Source organism: Heptranchias perlo, chromosome 30 (genome assembly GCF_035084215.1).
Source record: "Heptranchias perlo isolate sHepPer1 chromosome 30, sHepPer1.hap1, whole genome shotgun sequence".
In the NCBI taxonomy this organism is placed as follows: Eukaryota; Metazoa; Chordata; class Chondrichthyes; order Hexanchiformes; family Hexanchidae; genus Heptranchias; species Heptranchias perlo.
The window spans coordinates 30913778-30927117 of NC_090354.1; the positions used below are offsets into that span (position 1 = coordinate 30913778).

At 49.3% G+C, this 13340-nt stretch overlaps 1 protein-coding gene across 1 annotated transcript in view; it reads left to right on the forward strand.

Annotated features, from left to right (window-relative positions):
• The window catches only part of ccdc47 (coiled-coil domain containing 47), a 62454-nt gene extending 58064 nt beyond the window's left edge, over positions 1-4390 (forward strand). Inside the window, exons 12-13 of the mRNA XM_067969272.1 lie at positions 1502-1669; positions 3531-4390. Coding sequence (XP_067825373.1) covers positions 1502-1669; positions 3531-3611 — 249 coding nt within the window. The 3' untranslated portion in view covers positions 3612-4390. The remainder of the gene's footprint in view (positions 1-1501; positions 1670-3530) is intronic.
• Positions 4391-13340: the final 8950 nt, after the last annotated feature.

Sequence of the window (13340 nt, forward strand, 5' to 3'; positions counted from 1 at the left end):
CTTTTGCTATTCGGGGGTCTATAGTACACTCCTAGTAGTGTGGCTGCTCCTTTTTTATTTCTTCGCTCAACCCATATGGCCTCGATTGATGATCCATTTAGCATATCATCCCTTCTCACAACTGTAATTGATTCTTTAACCAATAATGCTACCCCCCCTCCTTTTTTATCACCCACTCTATCCTGCCTGAAAACTCTATATCCAGGGATATTGAGCTGCTAATTATCCCCCTCTTTAAGCCAGGTTTCTGTTATAGCAATAATATCATGCTGTCCTTGGGTCCCATGGGCTTTTACTTTTTTGACCTGTCTGCCACGTGGGACCTTGTCAAAAGCCTTGTTAAAATCCATGTAGACTACATGAAACGTGTTACCCTCATTAACCCTCCTTGTTACAGCCTCAAAAAATTCAATCAAGTTAGTCAGACACGGCCATCCCTTAACAAATCCATGCTGACTGTCCTTGATTAATCTGTGCCTTTCTAAATGACGATTAATACTGTCCCTCAGAATTGTTTCCAATAATTTGCCCACCACTGAGGTTAGGCTGACTGGCCAGTAATTAATCGGTCTTTCCCTTTCTCCCTTTTTAATCGTTGGTACAACATTAGCAGTTCTCCAATCCTCCGGCACCACACCTGTAGCCAGGGAGGATTGGAAAATGATGGTCAGAGCCTCCGCTATTTCCTCCCTGGCTTCTGTTAACAGCCTGGGATACATTTCATCCGGGCCTGGCGATTTATCTACTTTCAAAGATGCTAAACCCCCTAATATTTCCCCTCTCACTATGTTTATCCCATCCAATATTTCACACTCCTCCTTAACTGCAATCTCTGCATCGTCCCCCTCTTTTGTGAAGACAGGCAAAGTATTCATTAAGAGCCATGCCCACGTCTTCTGCCTCCACACACAGGTTAACTTTTAGGTGTCTAACAGGCCCTATTCTTTTCTTAGTTATCCTCTTGTCCTTTATGTATTTATAAAACATTTTTGGGTTTTCCTTGATTTTACTTGCCAATATTTTTTCATGCCCTCTTTGCTTTCCTAATTTCCTTTTTAATTTCACCTCTGCACTTTCTATAATCCTCTCTGCTTTCTGCAGTATTGAGCTCTTAGTAGCTGACATAAGCTTCCCTTTTTTGCTTATCCTGCTCTATAATCCTTGACATCCAGGGGGTTCCAGATTTGGGAGTCCCACCCTTCTTAATTGTGGGAACATATTTACTCTGAACCCTCACTATCTCTCCCTTTCCCCCACCTCCAGCTTCTCTCCGTGTGTGTGTCTCCCCCCCCCCCCCCCCCACCGCTTCACTCCCTGTTCTCCCCCCACACCCCCGCTTCTCTCCCTGTCTCTCCCGCCCCCCACTTCTCTCCCTGTCTGTCCTCTAACCCACTTCTGCCCCCGTCTCCGCACTGCCTCTGCCCTCGCCTCATTGTTATAAGCATCTAACTGCACACGTAACTGGGCACTAACTCTAATATTTTGCACTCCCCCCGCCCAGGGTAAGATGAAAGCTGATAAAAATCGTGCTCGTGTGGAGGAGAACTTTCTAAAGATGACTCACGCGCAACGTCAAGAGGCTGCACAGACACGCAGGGAGGAGAAAAAGCGCGCGGAGAAAGAAAGGATCATGAATGAGGAGGACCCAGAGAAACAGCGCAGGCTTGAGGTACAAAGCAGCCTTAGGACTGACCCAGCTCTCGGTCAGTCGCTCTATGTGGGTGGGTAGTGGCCTTTCATTTCTGGGACCTGCGTTCAGATCCAGCCCAGGCTACTGGAATGAAACCGTGCTGGCTGCAAGGGTCTTACGCGAAGTGAGTTTGTATCGTCTCAGCCTAATCCCTGTGGGCATGACCCCACACCACAAAACTGCATATAATTTGATAATATTTGTCATGAAATTGATAATCTTGCTCGAGAAGCCACTGGATCACTGTGAGACATGCAAAACTGTCCCATTGGTGCGGTGGGGGGGCCACTGTTCTGTGGCAGAGGCACATTGGGCTTTACCCTGTATCTAACCCGTGCTGTACCTGCCCTGGGAGTGTTTGATGGGACAGTGTAGAGGGAGCTTTACTCTGTATCTAACCCGTGCTGTACCTACTATGGGAGTGTTTGATGGGACAGTGTAGAGGGAGCTTTACTCTGTATCTAACCTGTGCTGTACCTGCCCTGGGAGTGTTTGATGGGACAGTGTAGAGGGAGCTTTACTCTGTATCTAACCCGTGCTGTACCTGCCCTGTGAGTGTTTGATGGGACAGTGTAGGAGTAACTTTATTCTGTCTAACCTAAGCATCATTTGTGCGATGCGTAAACACTTTGCAGTGTTTGACTTCTGTGGAAACGGGAATTTAAGACAGAATTTGTAGTTATACAGCACCTGATCTCAGGATGTCCCCAAGTGCTTTGCAGCCAATGAATTTGCACATAGCAAGGTCCCACAAACAGCAAATGACTGACCATTTTGTGGCTGTTGTTTGAGGAATGTTGGCCAAGACACCAGGAGAAATCTCTGCCCCCCTTCCAATAGTGCCATGGTATCTTTTGCACCCACTTAAGCAGGCAGATGGGACCTTAGTTTAACGCCTCATCCGAAAGACAGTGCAGCACTCCCTCAGTACTACTTTGATTATGGGCCCATGTCTCTGGAGTGGGAGTGTGTTACCCACTAAGTCAAGCTGACGCTCATTTTAGCTGATAAATACCAAGGCAATGAATGTGAACAAGTGACCATGTTGCTCACTAGCCTGCTGGGTTTTGGCACCACTCCTGCTGTACACTGCATCGAGGGACACGGAAGCAGAGGAGTCGCCAGAGGCGGCTTTCTCATTCTCTAAACACCCCCCGCCAATCCCTGTCTGCACATCTTCCTCTGGGATGGGCAGGTGACCCTGTTGCTAACCCTTGAGATGAGCAAATGTAGCCTATAGTAACAAACCCCTTTCTGGGAATGCACATTCGCTGTAGTTAAAGAAAGAACTTACATTTATATAGTGCCTTTCACAACCTCAGGACCTCCCAAAATGTTTTACAGCCAATTCATTACTTTTTTTTTTAAGTGTAATCGCTGTTGTGATGAAGTTGACGTGGCAGCCAATATGCACACAGCAAGATCCCACCATCAGCAATGAGATAAATGACCAGATCGTCTGTTTTAGTGATGTTGGTTGAGGGATAAATATATTGGTCAAGCCATCGAGGAGATCACTGCTGCTCTTCTTCGAATAGTGCCATGGGATCTTTCACATCCACCTGAGAGGGCAGACCCCTCAGTTCAACGTCTCATCTGAGAAACGTCACCTCCGACAGTGCAGCACTCCCTCAGTACTGCACTGGAGTGTCAGGCTAGATTATGTGCTCAGGTCTCTGGAGTGGGACTTGAAACCACAACCTTCCGACTCAGAGAGGCGAGAGTGCTACCACGGTTAGCACCTCTCCTCAGACCAGAAACTCTCGGTGGTGATTTTCTGCAGGTCTTCCTTTTCCGTCTGTTCCTCTCGCATGGTCTAATGGTCTCCCCTTTCTCACAGGAGGCTGCTCTACGTCGTGAGCAGAAGAAACTGGAGAAGCGGCAGATGAAGATGAAACAGATCAAAGTGAAAGCGATGTAGAATTACCAAATAACCAGGGGAGGGGGAGTGGGGACTGCCTGGAGAGCGCAGACCCCACATCAAATTGAAATGTTTGATTTTAATGAAAAAAAAAACTCAGGGCACCCGGATAATCGATCAGCAATTGATAGTGAGTTCCACATCTGCCGTTCCGTAACAACATGGCGTCGTGTGTTTTTCTTCCTCTTGCCCCACTTCTCATCCTCGAATCTGCATGAAACTCTGATACTTTCTGCAGTGAACTGCACTGGGGCCGGATCTCATCTCCCCCAACCCCAACTGCAGCTCGCCAGCTTCTAACTGGACTGAATTTGAACCCTCGGGAGTCAAAACATGGAGTTTATACTGGTGATTTGGGCAGATGTGCGACGCACTGAGCACTAGGATCCAGTAGTGACTTTACAGTGGCACTTGTGGGTGGTGGTAGTAATATCACTGATCCCTAGTTTTACTCCGTAATTTCCTGATGATTAGCAATGCAGATATATCACAGACTTATCTACTTGTATTTGCAAAATTAGATTACTGAAGAATCCCATTTCCCTAGCTGGCTGGAGTCATTGGCAAATCGAATGGGCACTGCAGGCTCTTACTGCATAACCAAACAGCAAGGTGGAGGCGTGTGAGCTTTGGGTTGGCTTGGTTCAGCCCTATGCAATATGCTGGGGTTAAATGGAACACTGAGAGGGGAACATGCCAGGAAAAGAATCCTGTTAAGGTGCAGGACTCCCTTAGTGATTGGAAGCAGTGCTTGGTGGGTCACTGAGCCGGTCTTGGAGTGGGGGGGTGGGTGGGTGGGTCCCTGAGCCGATTGGGGGGGTGGGTCACTGAGCCGATTGGGGGGGTGGGTCACTGAGCCGGTCTGGGGTGTGGGGGGGTGGTGCTGGGTCACTGAGCCGGTCCGGGGGTGGGGGGCTGGGTCACTGAGCCAGTCCGGGGGGTGGGGGCTGGGTCACTGAGCCAGTCCGGGGGGTGGGGCGCTGGGTCACTGAGCCGGTCCGGGGGGTGGGGCGCTGGGTCACTGAGCCGGTCCGGAGGTGGGGCGCTGGGTCACTGAGCCGGTCCGGGGTGGGGGTCGCTGGGTCACTGAGCCGGTCCGGGGTGGGTGGGTCACTGAGCCGATCGGGGGGGTGGGTCACTGAGCCGGTCCGGAGTGGGGGCGCTGGGTCACTGAGCCGATTGGGGGGGTGGGGGTCACTGAGCCAGTCTGGAGTGGGGGCTGGGTCACTGAGCCGGTCCGGGTTTGGGGGGGGGGGCGTTGGGTCACTGAGCCGGTCCAGAGTGGGGGCGCTGGGTCACTGAGCCGATCGGGGGGGTGGGGGTCACTGAGCCGGTCTGGAGTGGGGGCTGGGTCACTGAGCCAGTCCGTGGGGGGGGGCGCTGGGTCACTGAGCCGGTCCAGAGTGGAGGCGCTGGGTCACTGAGCCAACTGGGGGGGTGGGGGTCACTGAGCTGGTCCGGGGGGGGGGGCGCTGGGTCACTGAGCCGGTCCGGGGGGGGCGCTGGGTCACTGAGCCGGTCCGGGGTGGGGGGTCGCTGGGTCACTGAGCCGGTCCGGGGGGGGGGGCGCTGGGTCACTGAGCCGGTCCGGGGGGTGGTGGGTCACTGAGCCTTCCGGAGTGGGGGCGCTGGGTCACTGAGCAGGTACGGGGGGGGGGGGTCGCTGGGTCACTGAGCCGGTCCGGGGGGGGGGGCGCTGGGTCACTGAGCCGGTCCGGGGGGTGGTGGGTCACTGAGCCGGTCCGGAGTGGGGGCGCTGGGTCACTGAGCTGGTGGGGGGGGGGGTGTCACTGAGATGGGCCAATCACAGAACCAAGCTCAGCCAGTAGGAAACCTGCAATTGTTCCCAGTGCCCCTGTGCTTGGGAGGGAAGAAAGTTTGCCCGGGTATCTGCTCCTGACCACTTCTCATCACCCCTCTTCTTCCTATCCCCCCCCCCCCCCCCGACCTGGTCCCTACTTTACTGGAATTGCACATTTGGACATCAGGCAAAGGCAAGATTAGCTTAACTATGCCCCAGCACATTGAACAGCCAATCAGCGCTCAATACGCACAAGAAGAATGGCTGCTTTAAAACTAGAGAGCGGGTATCATCCCCACACCCAGACCTCAGCAAAATCATCAGCTTAAAATGGGGGGTGGGGGGGTAGGGAGGGAGGGAGCGAGGGGAGAGAATGGGAAGAGGGTGAAATAAAAAGTCACCCAGCCTGTAGGTGACACTGTTACTGTTTAACCCATTTACACCAGGCCTACCTCCAATTAAAGGTGAATGAGCGGAGAGTGAGAGACATATTCCTTTATTCAGTCAGGTGTCTTGATGTGTATAAAAACCCACTCTCAGACTTGTCTCCAAACCAAACCAGAGGAATCCACATGTTTCTGCTTTCCTGACCATGTACATTTTCCCCGTTGGCACACCCCACTTGTCGAAGTCCACGAGCTTCAGGACAAAGATGGCAAGAGGCAACACGCGGGGACCCTCAAATGTACACACGGGTGCATCTTACCAGCACAGGGCACCGGTAACCTCCTGTCGCTTTATGCGGCCAGGCCCACCGTACCCATTGTAGGGTTATCTGGAGCCAAGTGGAAGAATCCCAGTAATGAGCCAGTCTGGCTGGTGAGTCAGCAGTGCTCTGGAGTATTGTGTGCCGGCCTTTCTGCCTGGGACTGCCCCTGCTGATGGGGCTACACTCCATACGGGCCAACAGTGGTGAACGATAGTCAGAGTGAAGGTGCTGGATTCTTTCAAGTATTGGGAAACCGCTGGCTGAAGCGCAATTCAGTGCATCCGCTGGAACCGGGCTGAGATAACCCTGTCTGGTAAAGAAGACACCGATTTAAAAATCCTCTCGAGCGCCCGTGGTTTCACTCTAAATCTCGAGTCCACCCCTGACTGAGCTCAGCGTGGACTTGTGTCGTATGATGTGGGGAAGGGAAAAGAGGTTTCCACCTGAAAGCGGAGTGTAGGTTCAGCGGTACAGTCACTGTCCCTGCCAAGTACTGTGAGAATTTGCTGACTTGTAACACCTACCAATATCGCAAATACATGTTCATTTTGAGGAGGCAGTTTGGGTAGCAGGGGCCCATCTTAAAAAAGGTACCCTTCTCCACTTTCAGGATTTGTTGTAGGACTTGGCTATTGGCTGCCCAATGTTACTGCGAGCGTTAGTGTGAACTTTGGAGGGTTACCTTCAGATTCGGGGTGAGGCTGTCTAAGGTGTGCTGCCTCTCTGAAACCGCACCAGTCAACCTGCCCCTCAGCGCCTGCCACTAACGCGTTAGCCTGATCACTCAGTCCAGCGGCTGAACATCAGACCGAGTCCAGAGTTCTGGATTTGATATTTACCCCCCCCCCCCCCCCCCCCCCTGGTCTGACAGGGAATTGAATGTATTGGGAGTCCTTCCTGTGATTGAGAGAGTAGGTGACTTGTCTGCATCTCAGGTTTGGGCTGTACAGTTCAATCCCCACAACAATGCATTGTTGTTAATGGAAAATTTTAAATCTGAGGTTCAGTTAAATGAGATGTTTTCATGTTAAGCTTTTAATGAGTTGGGTCACACTTAGAAGACTCCTGAGTCACCCTCCCTTTGGGTAAGTCTCTCCTAAACTATATTGGCATAACTTATTCTATCTCCCCATTTCTCATAATTCACTCATGTTCATTCACACTATCGCACTTTTGTACACATATCCTCTCACTCACACACTGTTTCTCGTCTTCACTTACTTGCTCTGTCTCTTGCATACGTTCCATACGCTCACACTGTACTCTCTCGCTTCCCTCTGCAATGGTGTTAGGCCTTTTGTTGATGGCTCTTACTCGAGTGTTACTCTGAGGGAGGCTGCAGCACAGCGTGAAAGGACGTGGGTCTGCACCTCCGTTTCTGCCACACTGAGAACTCCTGATTGCAACGGTGCCAATGTGGGCATTTTGCCCACACACGGGGGAAAAAAAAGCTATATTCATATTTCTATTTTAATGGGGCTCTTTCACTCACTATGGAAGTGGGGGTAATCTTGCCATCTAATAGCATTTGCTTCCACATTTTGCCGGAGAGGGAACAGCACTGAATCCCAGCCCAGTTTACATCCTACAGCCAGGCAGGCTGTGACTGCAAACTCCGAGATACACGGAGTAGCAAGTCTGGCAAGGATTGCGGGTGAAAGGTAGGGGGCTGCAAATGATGCCCAGATCTATCCTCCTCAACAGCACTTTTGGGTTCAGGGAACATAGGAACAGGAGGGGGCCATTCAGCCCCTCGAACCTGTTCCACCATTCGATTAAATCATGGCTGATCTGTACCTCAACTCCGTTTACCTGCCTTTGCTCCATATTTTCTTGATACCCTTACCCAATGAAAATCTATCAATCTCAGTTTTGATCCAGAATCCACAGCCTTTTGAGGGAGCGTGTTCCAGATTTCCTCTACCCTTTGTGTGAAAATGTGCTTCCTGATTTCACTCCTGAATGGCCCAACACCCCCAGGGTCTGAATTTTGTATTTGTTGCACATGCAATGGGCCCAGACATTTATAAAGTCAACAAAGAAAAACTATTGTAATCAACTGCTGAAATGTGATTGAACTCTGCCTGCCAAACCCCCTCTGAATGACATGGGCTCATTCTGTTCAAATGCTATAATACCAGTAAGGATCAGACTCTACACTATTGCAAGGAACCAGCTTAATCTTAAGGAAGCACTGTTGAAGATTGAGGAAGATAAGCTGTGTTTGTGGAGCATTGTGGTTTTAAAGGGAACGCAGTGGGCAGCTCCTGCTGGTTCAGTTAGTGAAGCAGTGCCGAGCCCAGTCACATCGACCGGAAGGTGTTGTGTTTGATTCCTAGTTTCTGCTGAGTTGGGTAATCTGGACCAGGGTGGCAGTAGGAGAGCAATAATTAAGTCTCTGCGCTTGTGGGCTAGTGATGGGAGGGTGTGGGGGAGGGAAATATCAGCCAGGCTACCTGCAGTTAACCGCTGTCCAGTAGCCCCTACTGAAAGATGCGTAGGAGAGGGCCCCACAGTGGTGGCCATCTCTTAGGTCAATTAGCCGTTAACTCTCAATCTAGGTTCACGTGAAGAGTGGCCACCCATCGAGTCACTGGAAGGCCGGTGGAACCGTATCCTGGGGGGAGGGGAGGGGTCGGCACCTTCAGAGGAGAAAATGGCCAAAAAGAGACACTATTGAGAGCTGATGTACTGTGATGTCCCTTGCAACATCCAAAGTGGGGGCAGAGCCCGTGACCATCTGTAAATCTGTTACTGTTTATTATTCTGTTATTTTGAGCCGAGTAAATTTCTATTCATGTGTGGAAAAGGGAAATTCCCTTGGGATTTGTGCCTTGGGATTGTGAGCCAGTGCTTGCAATATTTATGAGCAATCGTACAGCTTTGGCTGGTCGGTGTGTTTTGGGTTGGAAACCCAAGATCTTCCCCTTGCCACCTTGCACTAAATTGCTTCTCCTGGCATCCCACGTATCATACCCACCGTATTCTATCCAATACTGCAGTGTAACATGAGAATGACAGAAGGGAGGGTGTTAGCTGAATCTTTTTGTTCTTCCTTGAGTTTATTTAAGTAAATGGAAAGTTATTGAATCAATCATGGTATGTGTGTGGTAAGCATGGACTTAATAAAAAAGAAAACACTTTTATATTGGAATAAAAGTCTTCCATTTTGTAGTTCTGTCTTTTTCTTTGGGCCTGAGCTGAACTAATATCCATCAGATTTTGTAGGAATTTCTTTTCTGCACCATGTTTCCGTAATAAAATTCCCAAGAACAAGACACGGGGGGAAAAACCCTGTGTTTATTTCTTTTTGTAAATTTTATGCTGATCAAGGTGAGGGATTATTAGCAATGACTAATTCAACACTTTCCACTTTGTGCACCTAGTGTCCAGATCCCAGAAATAATAACAAAACTTGGAAGTATTAACCCTCCCTTCCTCTCCACAGATGATGCCTGACCTGAGTGTTTCTAGCATTTTCTGATTTTATTTCAGAATTCCAACATCTGCAGTAGTGTGCTTTTTCACCACTGGTTAGATACTGCGTAAAGCTCCCTCTACACTGTCCCATCAAACACTCCCAGGACAGGTACAGCACGGGTTAGATACAGAGTAAAGCTCCCTCTACACTGTCCCATCAAACACTCCCAGGGCAGATACAGCATGGGTTAGATACAAAGTAAAGCTCACTCTACGTTGTCCCATCAAACACTCCTAGGACAGGTACAGCACGGGTTAGATACAGAGTAAAGCTCCCTCTACGTTGTCCCATCAAACACTCCCAGGACAGATACAGCACGGGTTAACTACAGAATAAAGTTCCCTCTACTATGTCCCTCAACCCTCAATGACTCATCTCTGTAACCTCCCAAACAAGCTCTATTATGTCTTGTATTTTTGCAAAGTGCTGTCTGAGTGTTTGCTCCTAATTTTTGATCATCTTACGCTGGTAAATGAACCTACATACTGAATGTTTGACAGGTAGCCCCCTCCCCATGCAGTTTCCATTCATGTAACATCATTTAGCTGTGGTGGTGGATGACTTCAGCAAGAAATTACATCTCCCTCCTCTTCCCGATCACATGTAGCTGTGACAGAACCGTGGCCTGTCTTGTGAACTTTGCAATTTACAACAACAACTTGCATTTATATAGCACCTTTAACGTAGTAAAACGGGCCAAGGTGCTTCACAGGAGCGTTATGAAACTAAATTTGACACCGAGCCACATTAGGAGATCTTAGGATAGATGACCAAAAGATTTTAAGGAGGGTCTTAAAGGAGGAGAGGCGGAGTGGTTTATGGAGGGAATTCCAGAGCTTAGGGCCCGACAGCTGAAGGCAAGGCTGCCAATTGTGGAGTGATTAAAATCGAGGATGTGCAAAATGCCAGAATTGGAGGAACGTAGAGATCTCGGAAGGTTGTAGGGCTGGAGGAGGTTAGAGATAGGGAGGGATGAGGCCATGGAGGGATTTGAAAACAAGGATAAGAATTTTAAAATCGAGGTGTTGCCGGACTGGGAGCCAATTTAGGCCAGCAAGCACAGAGGTGATGGGTGAACAAGACTTGGTGCGAGTTAGGATGTGGGCAGCAGTTTTGGATGCGCTCAAGTTTATGGAGGGTGGAAAATGGGAGGCCAGCCAAGAAAGCATTAGAATAGTCAAGTCTAGATGCAACAAAGTTATAGATGAGGGTTTCAGCAGCAGATGAGCTGAGGCAGGAGTGGAGATGGGTGATGTTATGGAGGTGGAAGTAGGTGGTCTTGGTGATGGAGAAGATATGTGGTCGGAAGCTCATCTCAGGGTCAAATAGGATGCTAAGGTTGCGAATGGTCTGGCTCAGCCTCAGACAGTGACCTGGGAGAGGGATGGAGTCAGTGGTGAGGGAATGGTGCTTGTGGCGGGGACCGATGACAATGGAGGGGTTGAGAGGTGATGGTGAGGTAGCGTGGGTGTCGTCAGCGCAGATGTGGAACCTGATGTGTTTTCAGATGATGTCGCCAAGGGGAGGCTTGTAGATGAGAAATAGGAGGGGGCCAAGGATAGATTCTTGGGGGACTCCAGAGGTAACGGAGTAGGAAAAGAAGCCATTCCAGGTGATTCTCTGGCTATGACTGGGTAGAAAAGAATGAAATCAGACGAGGGCAGTCCCACCCAGCTGGACGACAGAGGAGAGGCTTTGGAGGAGGATGGTGTGGCCAAATGTGTCAAAGGCTACAGACAGGTCGAGAAGGATGAGGAGGGATAGTTTACCACGGTCGCAGTCACAGGATGTCATTTGTGACTTTGATAAGGGCCGTGTTAGTGTTCAGGTTAGAAGGACAAAGCTGAGTCTTGAGTGGTATCTGCTGCATGATGACTGCATGTGGCTTATTTAAACTCTGCTGAGAGTCCCTGATTGTTCACAAAGTTATAACTACACAATTCTTTGTGGCTGCTTCATATGCCATTCAGAGAGGTGAAGCCATTCACATTTGTAGCACGATAACATCAGCCTTCACGGCATTCACCCATCTAAAACAAAGTTATTCACTATCCTGGATAACTTTAAACTGCTTGTCAATGACCCAATAATTAAGACCTTTAGATTTATAATTGAGACCTAATTATGACCCAATCATGTAGACCTTGTCATCCACTCCAATCTTAACTCTTATACTGTGTGTGTCTATAACCCCATGGCTTTTCTCACCACAATCTCAGAGATCAGGACATTTGAGGAGGCTATTTGGCCCAATATGGATTATTTTTATGTAGAATCCTACAATGTCCCAGCATATAACCCCTCAATCCATAGCAGTGATACTGAGTTAATGCTCGTTTTCACTGCATCAGTAATACTGGGTTAATCCTGTCTCTATCTCTTCCTCGGTCTCTTTCAGTGGCTCTTTCTCTGCTTCTATTTCTTTGCCTCTCCTCCCCTTTTTGTGCTGCAATCTCTCTCTCTCTCTCTGTCATTATCTGTCTCGTTTTCTCTTTCTCTCTCCATCTCTTTGTGTCTCTATCAGCATTTCTCTCATCCTCTATAAGGTGGAGATGCCGGTGATGGACTGGGGTTAACAATTGTAAACAATTTTACAACACCAAGTTATAGTTCAACGATTTTATTTTTAATCCCACAAGCTTTCGGGGGCTTTCCCCTTCCTCAGGCGGTGTGGAAATGACAATTTCAAATCCTTCGCATTTTAAGATCACAGAACAAAGCCTGGTGATTACTGCCCGTTGCCAAGGCAATCACAGTGAGCAGACAGAAAGGTGTCATCTAAAAGGCCACTGAATATACAACCCCCCCAAAAAAGAGAGAAGGAAGACAGTCAATGACCCGTTATATTAAAAACAGATAACATTTGTTCGCTGGTGGGGTTACGTGTAGTGTGACATGCACCCAAGATCCCGGTTGAGGCCGTCCTCATGGGTGCGGAACTTGGCTATTAATTTCTGCTCGACGATTTTGCGTTGTCGTGTGTCTCGAAGGCCGCCTTGGAGTACGCTTACCCGAAGGTCGGTGGCTGAATGTCCATGACTGCTGAAGTGTTCCCCCACTGGGAGAGAACCCTCCTGTTTGGCGATTGTTGCGCGGTGGTAGACAACGGTTCATACTCCTGTGACTCGGCCAACGTTGTCTACCTCATACGTTGCAGGAAAGGATGCCCCGGAGCATGGTACATTGGCGAGACCATGCAGACGCTGCGACAACGGATGAACGGACACCGCGCAACAATCGCCAAACAGGAGGGTTCCCTCCCAGTCGGGGAACACTTCAGCAGTCATGGACATTCAGCCACCGACCTTCGGGTAAGCGTACTCCAAGGCGGCCTTCGAGACACACGACAACGCAAAATCGTCGAGCAGAAATTGATAGCCAAGTTCCGCACCCATGAGGACGGCCTCAACCAGGATCTTGGGTGCATGTCACACTACACGTTACCCCACCAGCGAACAAATGTTATCTGTTTTTAATATAACGGGTCATTGACTGTCTTCCTTCTCTCTCTCTCTCTTTTTTTGGGGGGTTTGTATATTCAGTGGCCTTTTAGATGACACCTTTCTGTCTGCTCACTGTGATTGCCTTGGCAACGGGCAGTAATCACCAGGCTTTGTTCTGTGATCTTAAAATGCGAAGGATTTGAAATTGTCATTTCCACACCGCCTGAGGAAGGGGAAAGCCCCCGAAAGCTTGTGGGATTAAAAATAAAATCGTTGGACTATAACTTGGTGTTGT